We start from the raw sequence: 21,128 nt of genomic DNA, 5'->3' as shown, positions 1-21,128 counted from the left end.
GTTTCGTAACGCCCACATATAGGGCACCTGGATCATAACCGTCCACCATGACAGCTGGCGAGTCGCGACTGGATGAAAAACTGGATTATGGTGTCATGGTTTTTAAAAATAAACCGTTAGCCAATCCTGTTTCCTGCGGCAAGTAAACAAGACAACTAGGAGGAGTGGTTCTCCCTGCAGCCCTGGCATGTTAATGAAAGCATTGCATTAACGCTATGACGGATAATTTCACGTAACTCATTGATGTAGCATCGTTTCCCTTTCCCTCAGTGAATGTTATGAGTCACTGCATCATTAAAACCGAGACGAATCAAGGTTTTTACACCGTTTGTACAGAAGGGATTGGAATGAGAATGACATAATATAATAGGAAGCTGCTCTATCAGAGGGATGTTAAGTAAGAAATCCTCCATTCATTCGCTAAAAATGAGGCGCAACTGCATTACTGACCTTCGACCCACTGACGTGTAGAGCGTAATGGACCAGTGTGTTAAGATATAGGCCTTTCACAGGAAACCCAATCCTTGGCACGGATTGCAAACTCACTAGAACTAATCTACTTGATGGAACTGCAGACCACACCAAAGCGTATGAAAATGTATGCACCCATTACTGTTAGTCGCTCTGGATAAGAGCGTCTGCTAAATGACTCAAGGCTCCCTCGCTAACCTACGGTACCTGTGATCTCAAAGGTGTAGTGGCCGTTCTCCGTGTCCTCCGTCTGCCTGGAGACTGTGGAGCCTGTCAGCGGCAGCCTTCCCTGGGGGAACGACAGAGAGAGAAGAGGGGGGTTGACACACTTCCCCAGATTGAGTGCAATACTTGGGACGCATTAGTTTACCTGGTATATGAAGCCGCTCATGCGCGGACTAGCAGACAGCAGGACCAGCACACCGGGAAACATCATGAGGTAGCGCTCCTCCTTCTCCTATGGGGAACACACAAGCAGCGCCACAGAGTCAATCACACAACGACACCCACGGACACAGGTGAGGGCGATAGCCCATAAGCATTTCGGTGCACCTTTTATCCCTGATGTAAACTATGTACATGACGAATACTTTTGATTTGAGTTAAAAAGTAAAGAAAACAGGGAATAGGTTTGAAAGATGTTAGATTGGCGTCAGGTGGTGCTTCAAACCAAAACACAGCCAGATATTTATTCCTCTCAGCTTTCAGCTCCTCATAGTCGACCCCTACACAGAAACCACACTACGGGGGAGGGGGACTGGCTTTCCACTCTATATATGGCCAGTCTGGGGTTTCTGATTCATAATGAAATTAACATAGGCATAACGTATGAGAGGGGGTGGCAATCAGCATATAGGACTCATCTATAGGACTACAGAGGGCAGTGCGAACGGCCCAGTACATCACTGGAGCCAATCTTCCTGCCATCCAGGACCTCTATACCAGGCGGTGTCAGAGAAAGGCCCTAAAAATTGTCAAAGACTCCAGCCACCTCAGTCATAGACTGTTCTCTGCTACTGCACGGCAAGCGGTACCGGAGCGCAAAGTCCCCCCCCCCCCTCCACATCACTGCCACTCTCTGTTGTCATCTATGCATAGTCACTTTAATTAACTATACCTACATGGACATACTACCTCAACTAACTGGTTGTATTCGGCGCATGTGACTAATACAATTTGATCTCCAGAATGTGTTCGACGGAAACAATCTTATCTGTGACAAATAATGTGGCAATGGCACGTTCAGTAATTTGGAAATGCTATTCACAGGAGCTGAAATAATACAATTCGGGGGAAACAGGTCCTTGTATCAACTCTAAACCTGTGAGGGAACAAACAGGCAGCTGTTTGGAAATTGTATTTCCTGGCAGAGAATGTAACTGGTCTAACTCCCTTTTCTCGTTATTCGCCTAACCACCGTTCATACTGCTCAAAACATTGTTATTTTGAACTTTGACCTTCTCGGGGGTGGTCTGTAGCACTCTCTCGGGGTAGTTGCCCTTACACACAGATCTAGGATAGGCTTACCTTCCCCAGATCCTAACACTTCATATTGGGGGACACCTGTATCCGTTGCTCTCACCTCATTGGTCCCGTTCTGCATGTGGACCAGGGACATGTAGGCCACGTGACCCAGAGACTTCATGCTGTCTCCCTCCCAGCCTCTCACTGGCTCCGACAGGATCTGTAGTTCCAGGTTCTTACGTTTCCGCAGGTCCTGACACTGGGCCTGAAAGGAGAGGTGTCCATTACTGTATAGTTCATATGAGAAATTGAAACACTGTTAATGTGTGCTGGATAGATTAACCATAAGATAGAAGCTGTTTTAAGCCTGGTTTAGTAAGCATTTCCACACTATAATGTAAAAATGTCCAGGATATGGCAATGCTGCAACAGGTATAAAGGAACTGTGCATCGTGCAAAAGGTGAGTTACAGAGAAGAGTTTACCGGGACCAGAAGGGGGATTCCCCATCTCTCAAAGACAAAATGACAAATTAACACCAACCAGGTTCATGTAAATAGGGCTGGTGGACCCAAAATATGCTCAAATACACACCTCACACATCAAGAGACTACTACAGTGTGTGTGAGTCAACGCTTCCCTGCAAACTCTCAGCCACACTGTGGAAACTTCCTCTCAAACTACTGCTCCAACAGAAAACGGTGTATCATGCTGCTATTTCAGTCCACAACCCACCAGAGGAAAACGTTTTTCACTGAGGACATATTACACAGGAAGCAAGATGGTGTTTTTCTTTTCATTAAAACAACCGAGATGGGCGTATCACCTTGAGAATTTCTCTCATGGAAGAGTGTCTTTTATGTGATGCTCCATCTCAGTTTGGAATCATATGCCCTATACAAGCAATATCTCCAATCTTCTGAGAAGGACAGCCTTCGGTAGTTTCAAATAGCTAAGTGTGCTTTCATCAAGACAGACAGTGATGATTCTTGGTAGTGTGTTAGGTAATATAGACTAGATGATGCTACTGTAGACTAGTGAGTTGATATAGTACTCAGTGTACACGGCTAATCTCTATGGACCATGTCTACCTAAACATTGCATGAGGAACCACAGGGGTTCTGTACCTACCACCAAGCTTTTAAAAGCCACCGTAACCTTCAAGATGTCACTGTAGTCCGGGTGGGCCTCCTGCAAGATAGTCAACAAATTATAAACATTTAAATAATGTATATCTTCCACAATACCCAATTAAAAATGTATAAATCAATCTACATTAAGACGTTTGGGAGGGATACCAATACATGGTATTGAGGAGTGACATCTGGAACAGCGGAGGTGAGTTAAAGCTCAGTTGCATATGGATCCATAGATGGGCTTATAGAGAGTTATGTTGGCTCCAGATGAGGCCTAATGTCTATTTTTTTATTTGACCTTTATTTAACTAGGCAAGTCAGTTCAGGGGCAGAACGACAGATTTGTACCTTGTCAGCTCGGGGATTTCAACTTGCAACCTTCCGGTTACTAGTCCAACACTCTAACCACTAGGCTACCTCCATATGTCTCTCCAGCTCCTGCAGCAGGATGGGATACTTGTCCAGCCTCATGAAGGGTTTACTCAGGCTGGTGGTCAGGGTCAGGATGCCTGGCGGACTGGCCCCCTGGCTCTCCATGAACGTACCCAGCTCCTCACTACAACAGACACACACACACACACACACACACACACACACACACACACAGTTTTACTGCTGGGTGACCTTGTAAAGAGAGAGAAAATATTCTACCGTGGGGAAAATAATCTAGATTTGTTGAATGTGTTTGGTAGTGAAAGAAAAAAGCTGAAAAGAATCCCACAGTATGAAAGATGCTAATTAGTTCAGTGTGAAATCAAAAGTGCCTCACCTGCCTGGAACATAACCACAACTATAGATATCCTGTGTGCAGCTTCCTGTGTGTATTTGTGTGTGTCGTGACAGTGTTCTCTTGTCTCTGCAGTGCATGTTTTCACATTAACAATTGCGCAGAAAGAGACCGAGGGGGAAAAAAAACCACCAGTTCCACAATAGTGTACATGATTAATTGCGTAACTAACATAATAATTACACAACCACTTGATTCATTGCTCTGTTTGCTCGTTACAACTACATTGCGTGTGATGGACAGCGCTGTGATTAACTGTTCACAGAGCCTCAGGGCCTGGCTGATTGTAGTGAGGGCATATGAATGAGGAGGCTACAAACTAAAAAAGGTCACTCACAACGGACAAGAAAGACAGAGTTGAGAGCATGGTTGCATCACTGCTTGTAATGGGAACTGCTCAGCCTCCGACCGCAAGGCGCTACAGAGGGTAGTGCGAACGGCCCAGTACATCACTGGGGCCGAGCTCACTGCCATCCAGGACCTCTATACCAGGCGGTGTCAGAAGAAGGCCATAAAAATTGTCAAAGACTCCAGCCACCTTAGTCATAGACTGTTGTCTCTCCTACCACCCGGCAAGCGGTACCGGAGTGCCAAGTCTGGGTCCAAGAGGCTTCTAAACAGCTTCTACCCCCAAGCCATAAGACTCCTGAACATCTAGTCAAATGGCTACCCAGACTATTCACATTGCCTGCCTGCCTGCCCACCCCCCTCCCCACACCACTGCCACTCTCTGTTGTCATCTATGCATATTCACCTTAATTAACTCTACCTACATGTACATACTACCTCAACTAACCGGTGCCCCTGCACATTGACTCTGTACCGGCACACCCCTGTATATATTGTTATTTGATTTATTTTTTACTGCTGCTCTTTAATTACTTGTTACTTTTATCTCTTATTCTTATCCATACTTTTTGAAACTGCACTGTTGGTTAGGGGCTTGTAAGTAAGCATTTGACTGTAAGGTGACATCTACCCCTGTTGTATTCGACGTATGTGACTAATACAATTTGATTTGAGACACCGCTCTGTTGCACCTCTACATTTCCAGAGAAAGTATGACACCTAGTGGGTCAAAGAGAAACTGCAAGTACTCTCCAATAGCCTATGGTTATCCACAAAGACATTCCATTTTACTTGCATTACTAAACTGATGGACATGTTAATTTGCAGTGAAATGTCAATCAAATGCAGATGCATGTCATGCAGAACTGAGATGCCAGTAAGGACTGACCTGTGGTCAGTGAGTACGCAGACAGCCGAGGGGTGACTGGAACAGTATGAGCGGTACAGCCTCCTGATCTGACCAATCAGGTTGAGGTAGCAGGCAGCCAATCGCTGCTGGCTCTCTGGAACTCTGCAACACACACAGAAAGAAGTGGGTGTGTTAGTTACTAGGACAACAGTTGGGTTGTTCCTGTATGTTTAGTTTCAGATTCCATTCTACATATTGTCCAATAGAGGGAGCATAGTAACCTGAGGCCACCCCATCTAGAGCTTCAGGTAACTGCCAAAATAAACGAAACACCACCAAGTGTCTTAATAGGGCGTTGGGCTACCATGAGCTGCCAAAACAACTTCAATGCACAATGGCATAGATTATTGGCATAGTGTCTGGAACTCTATTGGAAGGATGCAATATCATTCTTTGTTGATGGTGGTGATCAAATGCAGTCTCATGCGCCACTCCAGAATCTCCCATAACTGTTCAATTGGGTTGAGATCTGGTGACTGAGACGGCCATGGCATATGGTTTACGTTGTGTTCATGCTCATCAAACCATTCAGTGAACACTTGTGCCCTGTCCATGTGGGCATTGTCATCCTATTGGGGCATTGTAGCCAAAATAATGGCCTGCCCAGCATTTTTAGACATGACCCTAAGCATGATGGGATGCTAATTGCATAATTAACTCAGGAACCACACCTGTGTGGAAGCACCTGCTTTCAATATACTTTGTATTCCTCATTTACTCCCGTGTTTCCATTATTTTGTCAATTACGAGTACATCACAACAAAAACAATTATCCCCAGAATATCTGATAGAAACAGCGGAGTAGGCAGAAAGTGTAGTGACACAGATTAGACCTTGGGTTAGGGTAATGCGATTGGACCAATTCAGTTGCCTCAACGAGCAGTGCCCCCCCCCCCCACTGCGTCCTCATTACACTCTCATACAGTTCCTTCTGAAAATATTCAGACCCCTTGACTTTTTCCACATTTTGTTACCATACAGCCTAATTCTAAAATGGATACAAATCCTCAGCAATCTACACACAATACCCCGTAATGACAAAGCGAAAACAGGTTTCTCAAACTTTTTGCAAATGTATTAAACTGGAACACACTACTGTTCAAAAGTTTGGGGTCACTTAGAAATGCCCTTGTTTTTGAAAGAAATGCAAATTTTTTGTTCATTCAAATTACATCTAATTGATCAGAAATACAGTGTAGACATTGTTAATGTTGTAAATGACTATTGCAGCTGGAAACGACAGATTTTTTAATGGAATATCTACATAGGCGTACAGAGGCCCATGATCAGCAACCATCACTCCTGTGTTCCAATGGCACGTTGTTTTAGCTAAACCAAGTTTATAATTTAGAAAGGCATATTTATCATTAGAAAACCCATTTGCAATTATGTTAGTACAGCTGAAATCTGTTGTCCTGATTAAAGAAGCAATAAAACTGGCCTTCTTTAGACTAGCTGAGTATTGGGTTCGATTACAGGCTCAAAATGGCCAGAAACAAAGACCTTTCTTCTGAAACTTGTCAGTCTATTCTTGTTCTGAGAAATGAAGACTATTCCATGCGAGAAATTTCCAAGGAACTTCAGATCACATACAACGCTGTGTACTACTCCCTTCACAGAACAGCGCAAACTGTCTCTAACCAGAATAGAGAAAGAATTTCTAAGTGACCCCAAACTTTTGAACGGTACACACACACATATTTCCTTTATTACCCTCCAACCCTACCACTCCTCTCCCAATTGGAGCAAACTAGTGAACAACAACACTTAGGCCTATATTTCCAGCTTATACATACCATATACATTTACAATATATACTATATACATTTTATGGTGCATCCTGTTTCCATTGATCATCCTTGAGATTTTTCTACAACTTCAGTAAAAGGCAAATGACAGCCCACTTGGAGTTTGCCAAAAGGCACCTAAAGACTCACAGACCATGAGAAACAAGATTCTCTGGTCTCATGAAAATAAGATGGAATTCTTTGGCCTGAATGCCAAGCGTCTAGTCTGGAAGAAACCTGGCACCATCCCTACAGTGAAGCATGCTGGTGGAAGCATCATACGGTGGGGATGTTTTTCAGTGGCAGGGACTGGGAGAATAGTCAGGATTGAGGCAAAGATGAAAGAAGCAAAGTACAGAGAGATCCTTGATGAAAACCTGCTCCAGAGTGCTCATAACCTCAGACTGGGGCATAGGTTCACCTTCCAACAGGATAACAACCCTAAGCACACAGCCAAGACAATGCAGGAGTGGCTTCAGGACAAGTCTCTGATTGTCCTTGAGTGGCCCAGCCAGAGCCCGGACTTGAACCCGATCGAACATCTCTGGAGAGAGCTGAAAATAGCTGAGCAACGAAGTTCCCCATCCAACCTGACAGAGCTTGAGAATATCTGCAGAGAAGAATGGAAGAAACTCCCCAAATACAGGCGTGCCAAGCTTGTAGCGTCATGCCCAAGAAGACTCAAGGCTGTAATCGCTGCCAAAGGTGCTTCAACAAAGTACTGAGTAAAGGGTCTGAATACTTATGTAAATGTGATATTTCCTTTTTTTATACATTTGAAAAAATGTATAAAACCAGTTTTTGCTTTGTCATTATGGGGTATTGGGTGTAGATTGATGAGGTGAAAAAACGATTTAATCAATTTTAGAATAAGGTTGTAACGTAACAAAATGTCTGAATACTTTCCGAATGCACTGTACACTTACTTGGTGCACTCGTCCAGAGCAAGAACCAGACCCTGCTGGAAGGTGAGGATCTCCTCCAGGTTACCACTCAGACTGCCACTGTCTGTAATGCTCAGCCTGGACACCACACAGCAGAGAACATAGAATTACAATGAGTAGAACAGATGTACCTATTAAAAACAACAGCATGTTGCATGGGTCATTTGGAGAGATTCACAATGCCACAAGGCTCTTTAGTAACTGGTATTTCAAAATGTATCTAAACAGTTTGCATCTGAATGAATTGACACCCATCCTTGTTTGCTGAGCTTACTTGTTGCTGGCCTTTAGGTGTCGTAGGTAACAGCTCAACATTGTCTGCAGCTCCTTGACAAACTCCCTCTCATGCTCCAGGATGTCCTGCACCACCTGAGAAAGATCATTTAAATAACCCACATCCTATTAGAGACAGAAACGCTGACACAGCCTAAACTGTTCCGCCAAGCAAAGCTGTAGTGGCCCAGTGCATATGGAGCTGTAGAAAAGGGAGATACAATGGGAGAGGGCCCACTCACCACACTGTAGTAGTTCTTGGTCAGTTGAGATGCTTTAGGAGACACAGGTTTATCTGCAAGAAGTAAGGTAGGGGGCAAAGTTACAGAGCAGCAAACAGCACACAGAATGAGTGTTGTGCTAAGCATCATAATCTAGTCTGGTGTTAGTACAGCATGCTACCACAGACTCTTTCCCAGCCCTACTCACCACAGGGCTTGACCTCGCGGACATAGTTGCTGGGGAACCAGCCCGTCTTGCCGTTGAGCGAGCCCTCCCACCAGCCGCCCTCCTCCTGGCGCGACACACTGATCAGGTCTCCCTTGTTGAAGGACAGCTCATCCTCGTTGTTCTGCTTGAACTGGAAGCGCGCCTTCACCAGCACCAACCCGCCTCCGCCGTTCTCCGACATCTCCTGGTTGGGTAGAATAGTTGTCAGTTAACGACTCGTATATACAATTTAACCAATCAGGAAAGTTTGATTTACTATGCATTTATGTAATATGTGAGCCAAGTGTACAAGCCGTTCAGGACAGGTGTATAAGCCGTTCAGGACAGGTGTACAAGCCGTTCAGGACAGGTGTACAGGAGTGTGAATATATTTGTAATTACTGGTTAACAGCACATGCTACAAAAAATGTTCCAATTAGGTCTGTTTCACTGTCAGGGTCATCCTTTTACAAACATGGAATGACACACAAACGACTAACGTGACGGAGTGTGTGTGTGCGTGCGACCTTACCGCTGGTTTGGATTGTCTGGGCAGAGACTTGGACCTGGATGAGGTGTGTGTGTGTGAGGTGGTGGACTGGCTAGGAGCAGGTGTGCCGGACTGGGGACATGACCTCTCAGTGCCACAGTCTGTGGAAGAGAAAACACACACACACACACACACACACACACACACACACCTTAAATAGTTCATTATGATCCACCATGTAGCAATGTGACTGCAAAGGACTCGGAGGTTATATAAATGTTTGTGAATCTGTCCTTGAATACGACAACTTACATAATTATTTTAATCAAGTACAAAATCACTTTTATTTCTACAATTACACTACTCATAACAGATGAGATGACAGAAATAATTGTCTTTCGCACACACACACACACACACTTCAGTCGTCAGTTTAAATGGATTTCAGACTGTTGAAGCATTGGGCTGTGCAGTGCTAGCAGCTTGTTGATGACAATGTGTTTCAGTGCAGGCTGTTAGCTCTGCGGAGTCCCCAAGGGACAGTGGGCACACAGATGTCTGCAGTGCCTAGCTGACAGAATCACCTCACATCACCTCAACTAGCACACACTGATCCCAGACCAGCCATCTAACACAGACAAGCTGAGAAACCTTGATGTATATTATCATTGACCAACATCAATGACGTAATGGCTCATTATACCTTAAATGTGCTCAAGTAAACCGATGGCGTGGATGGTAGTTTGAGACAATAACACTGGCAGGTAGACAAAATCATCTTCAAAGAGCTGACTAATAAACTCTTCTCAGTATTCTCTGACAGGAGTAGTCTTGTGAGAGGACTCCCTTTGCAGGCACCGTGATGCATTAGCTTCTAGCTCCAGCAGTACCAACAGAGCTGGGCATGTGTCTGCCACAACCTCTTCCAATGCCAGCTGCAAAACCTAAGTCAACAACTACACTAAACAGAAATAGAAAAACGCAACACGTAAAGTGTTCGTCCCATGTTTCATGAGTTGAAATTTTAAAAATCCCAGAAATGTTCCATACATACCAAAAGTTTATTTCTCTCAAACACTGAGGAGTATTTCTGTCTATAATAAAAGCCCTTTTGTGGGGGAAAAACTCATTCTGATTGGCTTGGCCTGGCTCCCAGTGGGTGGATCTATGCCCAGTCATGTGCAATCCATATATTAGGCCCTAATGAATGTATTTCAATTGACTGATTTGCTTATATGAACTGTAACAAAGTAAAATCTGAAATCGTTGCGTGCTGCATTTATAATTTTGATCATGTGGACCCATAGCCATCCATTACAACTGAGCCAACACACGACTAGATCAATACCTGGACCGATGTCGGGAGGTGACAGCGAATACTTTCTAAATGAACCAACACATGACTCTACATGAAACATTTGCAACCTTGTCGGCTGGTACCGAGTCTACATCCACTATCCAAGGAGGGAAAGTGTCCCGGAGTAAAACCTTCATTTGATCTCTTTTCAATATAGGAGCAGATCATCACAAAGCTATTTATACATGTTTTGATAGAGAACCAACCATCTGGAAGGCAAGATTCACTATATATCCTATTAGTCACACAGACCATTATAAAGAGAATTGATAAAGTGAGATTGGCAGAGGTATTGCTACAGTCTGGTAATGACTGGAGGAAAAAGCACCAGGATCATGTTTTTATTCAACCTTTTAGACCCGAGAATAGAGATATAAAAAATACATTTTCCAAGGTAGATCTGGCCATGTTGGCTACAGGAAAGCCCTGTCCAGATATGAAATGACCGATGTGCTTTGGTGGTTCAGAGTTCTCCTTTAATAATTGGAGGGCACTCCATACATATATCCATACTGGTTCAGCCAACTATTTCTAGGGCACCGCCAAGAGTCAGTGCCAACCTGGACATCACCCTCATTCCCCATCCCTTTACAACTACAGATAGGGGGGAGGAGAAGAAAAAACGAAAAGAGCACAAACGGCAGGCCAGTATAGAAGGAATGCTTGTGTTTCTCTTAGCTGTGAGGGGGTGAGTATTCCACATCCCTTTACACATGCAGTGAGATGCCCCAACAAGCCCTGTACTGTCAGCAGCTCCCTCCTCGTGGGCTGGCCACCAATACCTCTCGCAGCTGCACTGTCAGAACGTGCAAACAATCACACAGAAACACAGGGAGAGAGACACAGTACTGAGGCCTGTTAGAGGATCATGATAAGCTGAAACACGGAGAGATGCCTCTTCTTGAACCCATTAAAGAGCGTGTGACTAACCCAGCCCAACTCAACAGCACTAGACATTTTGAAGACTATTCCATTTCAAGCTGAGAGAGCGAGAGACTCTGGTCCAATCGTCATGCTCCGGCCTTTAGCATCGATGCTCTCTGATGAGGATTGGCGCTAAGACAACTTCAAACAGATAACACTATTAGATATAGTCAAGTGGTGGCTTTTAGAATTAGCAGCAAAAGCTTGGCGCTAGCAGAAAGTCAAAACAGTATATCGATTGGAGTGACTGTGTCAGCTTGCTGTTTGTCATGTGGATGTCTTATAGTCTAGCTGCACTGTTGCTTTGACATGAAATACCATTTCATCATATTGACAATGAGCTCTCTGCCATGTACATTCCCTTCCTACAACTGTCTTATTCAGGCTGAGCCAGGTGCCTTCTAATGCAATGTTACAGAAAAAAGCAAGGCATGTTCAGTAGGACATGAGAGCCATGGTAGTCATCAGAGTAAATATGGTACTCTGCAGGAGGCTCTCAGAAACAGACACACAGCCATGCCAGCTGTCTGTGAACAGGGCACCTTTTAAGATTCACCAGGCCTACTGGGACCAATCCAGCAAAAAATGACACATGCATATTCACACACACACACACACACACACACACACACACAGTATATTTTAAACCACCACGTTGAATGTGGTCAATGCGAGTCTCAACACTACACAGTTCACACACTAGCACATAGCTGTAAAATGATTCAGTTTTCTACTAGAGCTTACAGCGTGTGAGAGCAGACAGGTTAGTCATGCAAACGTAGCATACACATCAATGATTCAATATGCATGATAATAAAGGCAGGTGAGTACATTTTATTTGGGCCTTAACCTTAAGTTCATTATGGTCTTATTCAGTGGGGTACATTGTTTACAACCTTAAAAATAGAAATAGAGAGATCATGTGTGGAGTAGGAATGTCTGTTTTACCCAGTGCATTTCTATCCGACTGTTTTGTAGCTGTGCATCCTCCTGAATAAGGCCCAGCAAATAAATACAGTCATTAGACTTACCTTGGGTGGCGAAGTTGACTCCCAGCAGAGTGGTCAGCACTTTGTTAAATTTCTCGCCAGAGTACAGGCACTCTGGTTCAAACCCCTGGCAGGAGAGGAGACCGACACAAAGAAGACACTTTCAATTCAAAAACAAAATACCTGGCTGCTCATATGACAGACTAAAATCAGCAGGGGAAAAGAAATACCGTAGGTATAAAATCATTAGCAACAAAGGTGTAGGAGATACTGCTTGGCTGATTATCACACAGAGAGAATCCTGACCACAGCCCAGCAACAACACATAATGGGATGTGACTTACACACAAGAAGACGGAGAGAAAAACAGACATGTTGAATGTGACCCATATTTTTGTGGCCTAGTGGTTTTGGTAACAAAACAGACGGTTCTCTCCTCATTTGGAGGGTCCCTGAGTGGCGCAGCTGTCTAAGGCACTGCATCTCAGTGCAAAAGGCATCACTACAGACCCTGGTTCGATTCCAGGCTGTATCACAACCGGCTGTGATTGGGAGTCCCATTGGGCGGCACACAATTGGCCCAGCGTAGTCCGAGTTAGGGTTTGACCGGGGTAGGGTTTGGCCGGGGTAGGGTTTGGCCGGGTTAGGGTTTGACCGGGTTAGGGTTTGACCGGGTTAGGGTTTGACCGGGGTAGGGTTTGACCGGGTTAGGGTTTGACCGGGGTTAGGGTTTGACCGGGGTAGGGTTTGACCGGGGTAGGGTTTGGCCGGGTTAGGGTTTGACCGGGTTAGGGTTTGACCGGGGTAGGCAGTCATTGTAAATAAGAATTTCTTCTTAACTGACTTGCCTAGTTAAAGAAAGGTTAAATAAAAAACAAATTTGTCCTTCGATGCACGCTGAGCACTCGCTCGCTCTGTCTGTCTCCCGGGCCTCACAGACAGCCGGTTATCCACTTTCCTCTAGCGGCTATGGTTTCACACTTCAAATGAAACATCTTAAATATAGAGGCATCTGTTCACTATCTAGCCCTTCAGAGCCAACACGACTGACTGACTCATGCATAGTCTTTTCAAAGCTGAAGTGTGGCCTATCTGGTAACCATGTCAAGACGACAGACTGAGGTAGCGTGTGATATTGACATGTACCGGTATCAATCGGTTGTGGTTGTCAAAAATGAACAAGCATCTACAGAGAAACGAAGCAAGGATACAGACATTAAAACAGTGACGTAAAAGTTGAACAATCTGAAGCTAACATATGACACAGGAATCAAACGTGTTTGTTGCTGTCAAAAAGCCTTGAGCAGGGCCAGGGTAGTATGTGACTCGCAGGTGTTACAACGGTATGTCTATAAAAATAATAATACCATAGGCTCAGGATCTATAAATTCAACTATACTGTAGTCGACCATAACTCGTCAAGTTAGCCGTCACTCAAGCCGTCGCTGCGGCTTCCCATTTCTGCATCTCGGAACAGAAGTGAAAGTTGTGTGAATGTGGTCTTTGTCCAGTCACATGACAGCCCCATGGCTGTGGTTACGAAAAATGGAGTGAGAGAGGGTGACGGGCCAGAGTATGAACTGCATTGGTCTGGAAAAAGTCAAGATGACACATTGTACAGGGGCTTTCCAAATCCTTACGGTCGTGAGCTCCTGAACTGCCCCCAAGCCTGTAATTATGGAGAAGTGCGATCACTGCAAGAAAGCAGAAGGGACCTCCCAAACCACAACAGACCAGCCTGCGTTTCTCCCCCGAACCACTTGACTTGCAGTAAAGAGCCTGGCTGATTAAATTACTTTTTCCCCCTTTTTTTCAAACCAACTAATGTGATTCAAAAGCAGAAACGACTGTTTATAAGGGTTGGGGAGGAAAAGGCATGACTGAGGGTCCAATGGGGCAGTCACTGTAATGCATAGGGAGGGAAAGGACTTCCAACACCCTCTTATTATGTGCATCATCACTCATAGTGCTGGAAATACAGTTGAAGTCGGAAGTTTACACACACTTAGGTGTGAGTCATTATAATTTGTTTTTCAACCACTCCACACATTTCTTGTTTACAAACTATAGGTTTGGCAAGTCGTTTCGGAGAACTACTTTGTGCATGACACAAGTCAGTTTTCCAACAATTGTTTACAGACAGATTATTTCACTTACAATTCACTGTATCACAATTCCAGTGGGTCAGAAGTTTACATACACTAAGTTGACTGTGCCTTTAAACAGCTTGGAAAATTCCAGAAAATGATGTCATGGCTTTAGAAGCTTCTGATAGGCTAATTGACATCATTTGAGTCAATTGGAGGTGTACCTATGGATGTATTTCAAGGCCTACCTTCAAAGTCAGTGACTCTTTGCTTGTCATCATGGGAAAATCAAAAGAAATCAGCCAAGACCTCAGAAAATATATTGTAGACCTCCACAAGTCTGGTTCATCCTTGAGAGCAATTTCCAAATGCCTGAAGGTACCACGTACATCTGTACAAACAATAGTACATCATGGGACCACGCAGCCATCATAATGCTCAAGAAAGAGACACGTTCTATCTCCTAGAGATGAACGTACTTTGGTGCGAAAAAGTGCAAATCAATCCCAGAACAGCAGCAAAGATGCTGGAGGAAACCGGTACAAAAGTATCTATATCCACAGTAAAACGAGTCCTATATCGACATAACCTGAAAGGCCACTCAGCAAGGAGGAAGCCACTGCTCCAAAACCGCCATAAAAAAGCCAGACTACGTTTTGCAACTGCACAGGAGGACAAAGATTGTACTTTTTAGAGAAATGTCCTCTGGTCTGATGAAACAAAAATAGAACTGTTTGGCCATAATGACCATCGTTATGTTTGGAGGAAAAAGGGGGAGGCTTGCAAGCCAAAGAACACCATCCCAACCGTGAAGCACGGGGGTGGCAGCATCATGTTGTGGGGGTGCTTTGCTGCAGGAGGGACTAGTGCACTTCACAAAATAGATGGCATCATGAGCGTGGAAAATTGTGTGGATATATTGAAGCAACATCTCAAGACATCAGTCAGGAAGTTAAAGCTTGGTCGCAAATAGGTCTCTCAAATGGACAATGACCCCAAGCATACTTCCAAAGGTGTGGCAAAATGGCTTAAGGACAACAAAGTCAAGGTATTGGAGTGGCCATCACAAAGCCCTGAACTCAATCCTATAGAAAATGTGTGGGCAGAACTGAAAAAGCGTGTGCGAGCAAGGAGGCCTTCAAACCTGACTCAGTTACACCAGCTCTGTCAGGAAGAATGGTCCAAAATTCACCCAACTTATTGTGGGAAGCTTGTGGAAGGCTACCCGAAACATTTGACCCAAGTTAAAACAATTTAAAGGCAATGCTACCAAATACTAATTGAGCGTATGTAAATTTCTGACCCACTGGGAATGTGATGAAAGAAATAAAAGCTGAAATAAATAATTCTCTCAACTATTATTCTAACATTTCACATTCTTAAAATAAAATGGTGATCCTAACTGACTCAAGACAGGGCATTTTTACTACGATTAAATGTCAGGAATTGTGAAACTGAGTTTAAATGTATTTGGCTAAGGTGTATGTAACCTCCCGACTTCAACTGTAAATACAGTATTTCTGTTTTAATTGTTTTTTATAAATTAGATTTAAAAAATGTAAAAACCTGAATCTGCTTTGTCATTATGGGGTATTGTGTGTAGATTGATCATTTAAAAAAAAAACTATTTTAGAGGCTATAACGTAACAACATGTGGAAAAAGTCAAGGGGTCTGAATACTTTCCGAATGCACTGTAAATATCAATGTCACATGGCTGAAGGGGGGGATAATTTTCACTTGTAGAAAAGGTAGGGAGTACAGCTAGATTTCCTATTGCTGTTTAACCAAGCAATGTGATGCATGCTGCTCAATGTACACTACTCAAGCAGTAGTAGACAGTGGAGCCAGACGTATGCCGTGTTTAAGTGCTAGTCAGAACTAGGAAACTCAGAAATGTCCGTCTTGCTTACGGTTTGTACTTAACATGCGCCACGTTCAACCAGTCATAAATTTTAGAGTTTACTAGTTCCGACTAGCACTTGAACGCGGCATTATTTAAGACAAGCAGTCTTAGTTCAGACCCATCAACAGACCCATCTGTCTGTGTGTTCTGTCGGAGTGACTAACAGCATGCTTGCTTAAAAGGGCAACCCACTCCACATGGCAATCAAGAGACATGTCACAAAAATACTGCCTGCAGAGGAAAACAAATCTATGCTGAAGTCACAGCAAAACAATTGTAGGAAAGTTAAGCTTTTGTTGACAGAAACCTGAGTTGACTCTATTGCCACAATTATGCAGTATTATTTTCCAATCACCACTTCGAATTGCTCAGCTGACAGTTATGTACATCATGGAGAGACCAGTCCTCAAATAAGCAAACCATTATGGCAATATATTATTGTTGGTTGTATGTAAATGTTTACTAAAGCTAGAAACAAGAATTCAGCAAGGAACTCAAATCAAAATGTCCAACAACAACAAACACATGATCATAAAACAAAACATGTCAATATAGAAGAGGTGAAACCACTACCAACCAAGCTTTTTGAAATCACTTACCTCTACTTTTAAGGATGTGCATCCTCTCAGAAACTCCTTGATATTGGCGATGCATTCGGCTTCGTTCCTCGGTTCCTGACAGTACTAAAACAGACATAAAATACATTTATAAAAACAGAGATAAATATATAATTAGTTCTTTTTTTGGTTTACTATTACAGGCGTTGACGCAAATGACAACTCAGGGTGGGGGAAATAAACAATGTCACAATCCACTGTATCCTTTCGAATGTTGATATTTTACAGTTTAACAAAGTAACGGTGGACTCTTCCTACGTCTCTCTTTCAGGAATATTGTGTCGGTTTCTTGATAACTGGAAACTCTGAAATCTTTAAATCCAACTTCCGTGCGTTCTAGACAACTGGGAACTCTGAAAAAAACGAGCTCTGATCAGGGAAAAATGGTTTGGAACGGTCAACTTCAATTTCAATGTCAGGGGCTTCATTGGCATGGGAAACGTGTTGACGTTGCCAAAGCAAGTGAAATAGATAATAAACAAACGGGAAATAAACAATAGAAAAATAACAGTTAAACATTTACAAAAGACGGAATTCCAAGACGGAAATTCAGGCATCTTCCTAGAGTTCTGACTTTTCGACCTAAATATCTCCGATGTCACGATTGGACTATCCCCCCTGAGTTCCCAGTTGTCTTGAATGCAGCAATATACCCACCACTCGCTAAAGGGGGTGGTTGCACCAGGAAGCAAGCCTTTGGGGAGGAAGTGACGATGACCTCTCGCTGCATTTCATAAATACCCACAGATTAGCTATTATGTTGACCAGATACTGAGGTGGTAGCTCTAAAGATGAAAATTGAAGGTGCAAGTTCAAGTGGGACCATTCTAGCCAATGAGAGGGCAGATACGTGTGTGAACAGGCACAATCCAGTGTAAATTGTTTTTTTCTCAGTAGCCGGGATATACACTCGTAACAACCTTTTCTTCAAAACTTCTATTCGATCAAATAAGCCGCACATAGCAAATAAGCAATTCATTTTTTTATTGACCAACTTCGACACTCATTGACCTCCATACAAAAACTCCTCACTTGATGAGCGAAGAAAAAAAAACACCTGCTGGGGAAGACAGCTTCGCCTCTTCCCCTCGATTATTCCTCAAATGAGGGGATTCGATTAATTTGGGCCGTCCCTAGTTACCACAAACACAAAGTCATAAACCCTGCCTATTTCTACAATTGATTTTCTTAAAATGTGATTTTAAACCTAACCTTAACCACACAGATAACCTTATGCCCAACCCTGACATTAAATATAGACCAAAAAGCATATTTATGGTTTTGATTTTTTTTCTTTTTTCGATATCGACCATTTTTACTTTGTGGCTGTGGTAAATAGTGGAAACCATCAATCAAATCAAATGTATGTATAAAGCCCTTTTTTTTTTACATCAACAGATGTCACAAAGTGCTATACAGAATCCCAGCCTAAAACCCCAATCAGCAAGCAATGCATATGTAGGAGCACGGTGGCTAAGAAAAACTCCCTTGAAGGACATGAACCTAAGAAGAAACATAAAAAGCCCTGAGTCTGACCTCCGCCCTGTGCAACTGGGTCCTTGACTTCCTGACAGGCCGCCCCCAGGTGGTGAAGGTAGGAAACAACACCTCCACTTCACTGATCCTCAACACTGGGACCCCACAAGGGTGTGTGCGCAACCCACTCCTGTACTCCCTGTTCACCCATGACTGTGTGGCCATGCACATCTCCAACTCAATCATCAAGTTTGCAGACAAAACAACAGGTCTGATTACCAACAATGACGAGACAGCCTACAGCGAGGAGGTGAGGGCCCTGTGAGTGTGGTGCGAGCAAAATTACCTCTCTCCCAAAGTCAACAAAACAAAGGAGCTGATTGTGGATTTCAGAAAACAGAAAACAGAAAGCACCCCCCTATCCATATCATCGGGACCACAGTGGAGAAGTGGAAAGCTTCAAGTTCCTCGGCGTACACACCACTGACAAACTGAAATGGTGCACCCACACAGCAATAGCGCCTCTTCAACCTCAGGAGGCTGAAGAAATTTGGCTTGGCACCTAAAACCCTCAAACTTTTACAGATGCACAATTGAGAGCATCCTGTCGGGTTGTATGGTATGACAACTGCACTGCCCACAACGGCAGTGCTCTCCAGAGGGTGGTGCGGTCTGCCCAACGCATTGCCGGGGGCAAACTACATGCCCTCCAGGACACATACAGCACCCGATGTCACAGGAAGGCCAAAAAAATAATCAAGGACAGTTCAGGTGCATCGAAGCTGGTAACAAGACACTGAAAAACAGCTTCTATCTCAAGGCCATCAGACTGTTAAATAGCCACCGCTAGCACATTAGAGGCTGCTGCCCTATATACATAGACTTGAAATCACTGGCCACTTCAATAATGGAACACTAGTCACTTTAATAATGTTTACATATTTTGCATTACTCATCTCATATGCATATACTGTATCCTATTCAATTGTCTTAGTCTATGCAACACTGACATTGCTTGTCCAAATATGTAAATATTCTTAATTCCATTCCTTTAGATTTGTGTGTATTGTTGTGAAATTGGTACATATTACTTGTTAGATATTACTGCACTGTTGGGACTAGAAACACAAGCATTTCGCTACACCCCGCATTAACATCTGCGAAACACGTGTACGTGACCAATACAATTTGATTTGAGAGAGGAACCAGGCTCTGAGGGGTGGCCAGTCCACTTATGTCTGTGCCGGGAGATTATAAAAGTACATTACCAATCTGGTCCGGGCAGGGGTGTTCTTTCACTGGCGAGAGCTAGGTGCCCCGGTCAAATCCCACGGCGAAGTCGGCACCAAACAAAAGTGACCTAATTAAGCACGCGGTGTAATGAGTAAGATTCTTTTCGCATCTAAAAGTGATTGCTTTTATGTTATGTTTCTGGACCATTCACCACGCTGCCTTATTGACAATAGGACCGAGCGGCGCAGATTGATTTGGTTTGATTGCAGTTCGATTTGAGAAAGGCGCTCCTCCTCCACAGTTTTTCCCTGTTCACGTCACGGGCCATAGACCGGTGCCCCCTCCGCTCAGCATAATCGAAAATGCAGTGCAAAACATTTTTTTCTAGTCAGTGACAATCATCAGATTTGAATTGGATAGCCTACAATTAAGTTACAAGAATGCCTTCCGCCTAATGTAGCCTGTGAAATTAACCAAGTAGGCTGTGTTCCTTGTTCTATATCTGTGATTCAGCTGATCTGTACAAAATACATTCCTGTCTGGTTCCCGAAATGTAAAAAGAATATACCTGCTAAAAATGCACAGGTTTTGCATAGTATAATGTGCATTAACCTGAATATAAGCATCTTTGGTTACATAATTATATGCGTTTTGGAACATGTTTCGTCATTTTCAGAATGCGGAAACACTTTTCACTTGACAGGAAGTCAGCAATGCATGCAAACCCATAGGAGTTCAGCACTCTTTTACATTATTGATACATTTCTCATCTTAAATTAGCATATTAATGTATTCGACGCTGGTTTAATTAGACTATTGAAGTTACATTACTTCAGCAGGGATTGGTAATTTATTCAAACAACCCCTCCCTTGCGATTCAAACAATCCCTCCACTGGCGTCGCCAGTGTTTTCTTCTCACGGTTCAAGTTGTTGACTTTGTAAATATTACTTTTCTCCGTTATCACCGTTAAGAGTGTTGCACGGATAACATTGCAGTAACAATGTTCTGCTTACCTTTGGAACAGTGCCGGGCACGAGCCGCTCCATGAGTTTGCACAAGACGACCCCATCTTTCAGAGATGTTTTCAGAAATTCTTCTGGGTCAGCTATGTTTTTCTTGGGTGAATTAAGCACCCCTAATGATATCAGCCACGTTACGGTCTGCTCCTCTGGGTTCATGGTTCCAATTAACCCTCCTTATTAGGCATCCCCACCGAAGGCGCCAAATTACACAACTCCGTATCAAAATGTTACCCACATCCGTGTAACACTTCTGCTTGTTAAAAACGCCGTTTGTACTAGTACTGGGTTCCCCTACTGGTTAATAACAAGCACTGTAGCAATACCTATATTGATGGTGGTTTCCATCCTATGCAATAACTTTTCGCCCTTCCACACCTGAGGCACTGTAGGTGAATTCTGAGCTATGGTTGAATGCTTTGTGCCTCCAATTCCACTGACATAACATGATTTCTCTGTTTCCTGATGTTATCTGAAGGGAC

General features: G+C 43.5%; 1 protein-coding gene across 2 annotated transcripts in view; it reads right to left on the bottom strand.

The window, feature by feature from the left end:
* Positions 1–20,951, bottom strand: part of LOC112255684 (rho guanine nucleotide exchange factor 6-like) — a 29,110-nt gene extending 8,159 nt beyond the window's left edge. The window contains exons 1-14 of one of the 2 annotated variants that reach the window (XM_042325728.1): positions 20,641–20,951; positions 16,899–16,982; positions 12,351–12,435; positions 9,081–9,199; positions 8,549–8,753; positions 8,362–8,414; positions 8,121–8,215; positions 7,829–7,924; positions 5,095–5,217; positions 3,488–3,626; positions 3,066–3,125; positions 2,054–2,200; positions 842–928; positions 679–760 (exon numbers count right to left, since the gene is read on the bottom strand). In XM_042325728.1, coding sequence (XP_042181662.1) covers positions 679–760; positions 842–928; positions 2,054–2,200; positions 3,066–3,125; positions 3,488–3,626; positions 5,095–5,217; positions 7,829–7,924; positions 8,121–8,215; positions 8,362–8,414; positions 8,549–8,753; positions 9,081–9,199; positions 12,351–12,435; positions 16,899–16,982; positions 20,641–20,805 — 1,540 coding nt within the window. In that variant the 5' untranslated portion in view covers positions 20,806–20,951. The remainder of the gene's footprint in view (positions 1–678; positions 761–841; positions 929–2,053; positions 2,201–3,065; positions 3,126–3,487; positions 3,627–5,094; positions 5,218–7,828; positions 7,925–8,120; positions 8,216–8,361; positions 8,415–8,548; positions 8,754–9,080; positions 9,200–12,350; positions 12,436–16,898; positions 16,983–20,640) is intronic. The other variant, XM_042325729.1, reaches the window with a different exon arrangement.
* Between the last annotated feature and the right edge of the window lie 177 nt (positions 20,952–21,128).

Source organism: Oncorhynchus tshawytscha, linkage group LG08 (genome assembly GCF_018296145.1).
Source record: "Oncorhynchus tshawytscha isolate Ot180627B linkage group LG08, Otsh_v2.0, whole genome shotgun sequence".
Classification (NCBI taxonomy): Eukaryota; Metazoa; Chordata; class Actinopteri; order Salmoniformes; family Salmonidae; genus Oncorhynchus; species Oncorhynchus tshawytscha.
This window is presented reverse-complemented; position numbering and strand designations above follow the sequence as displayed.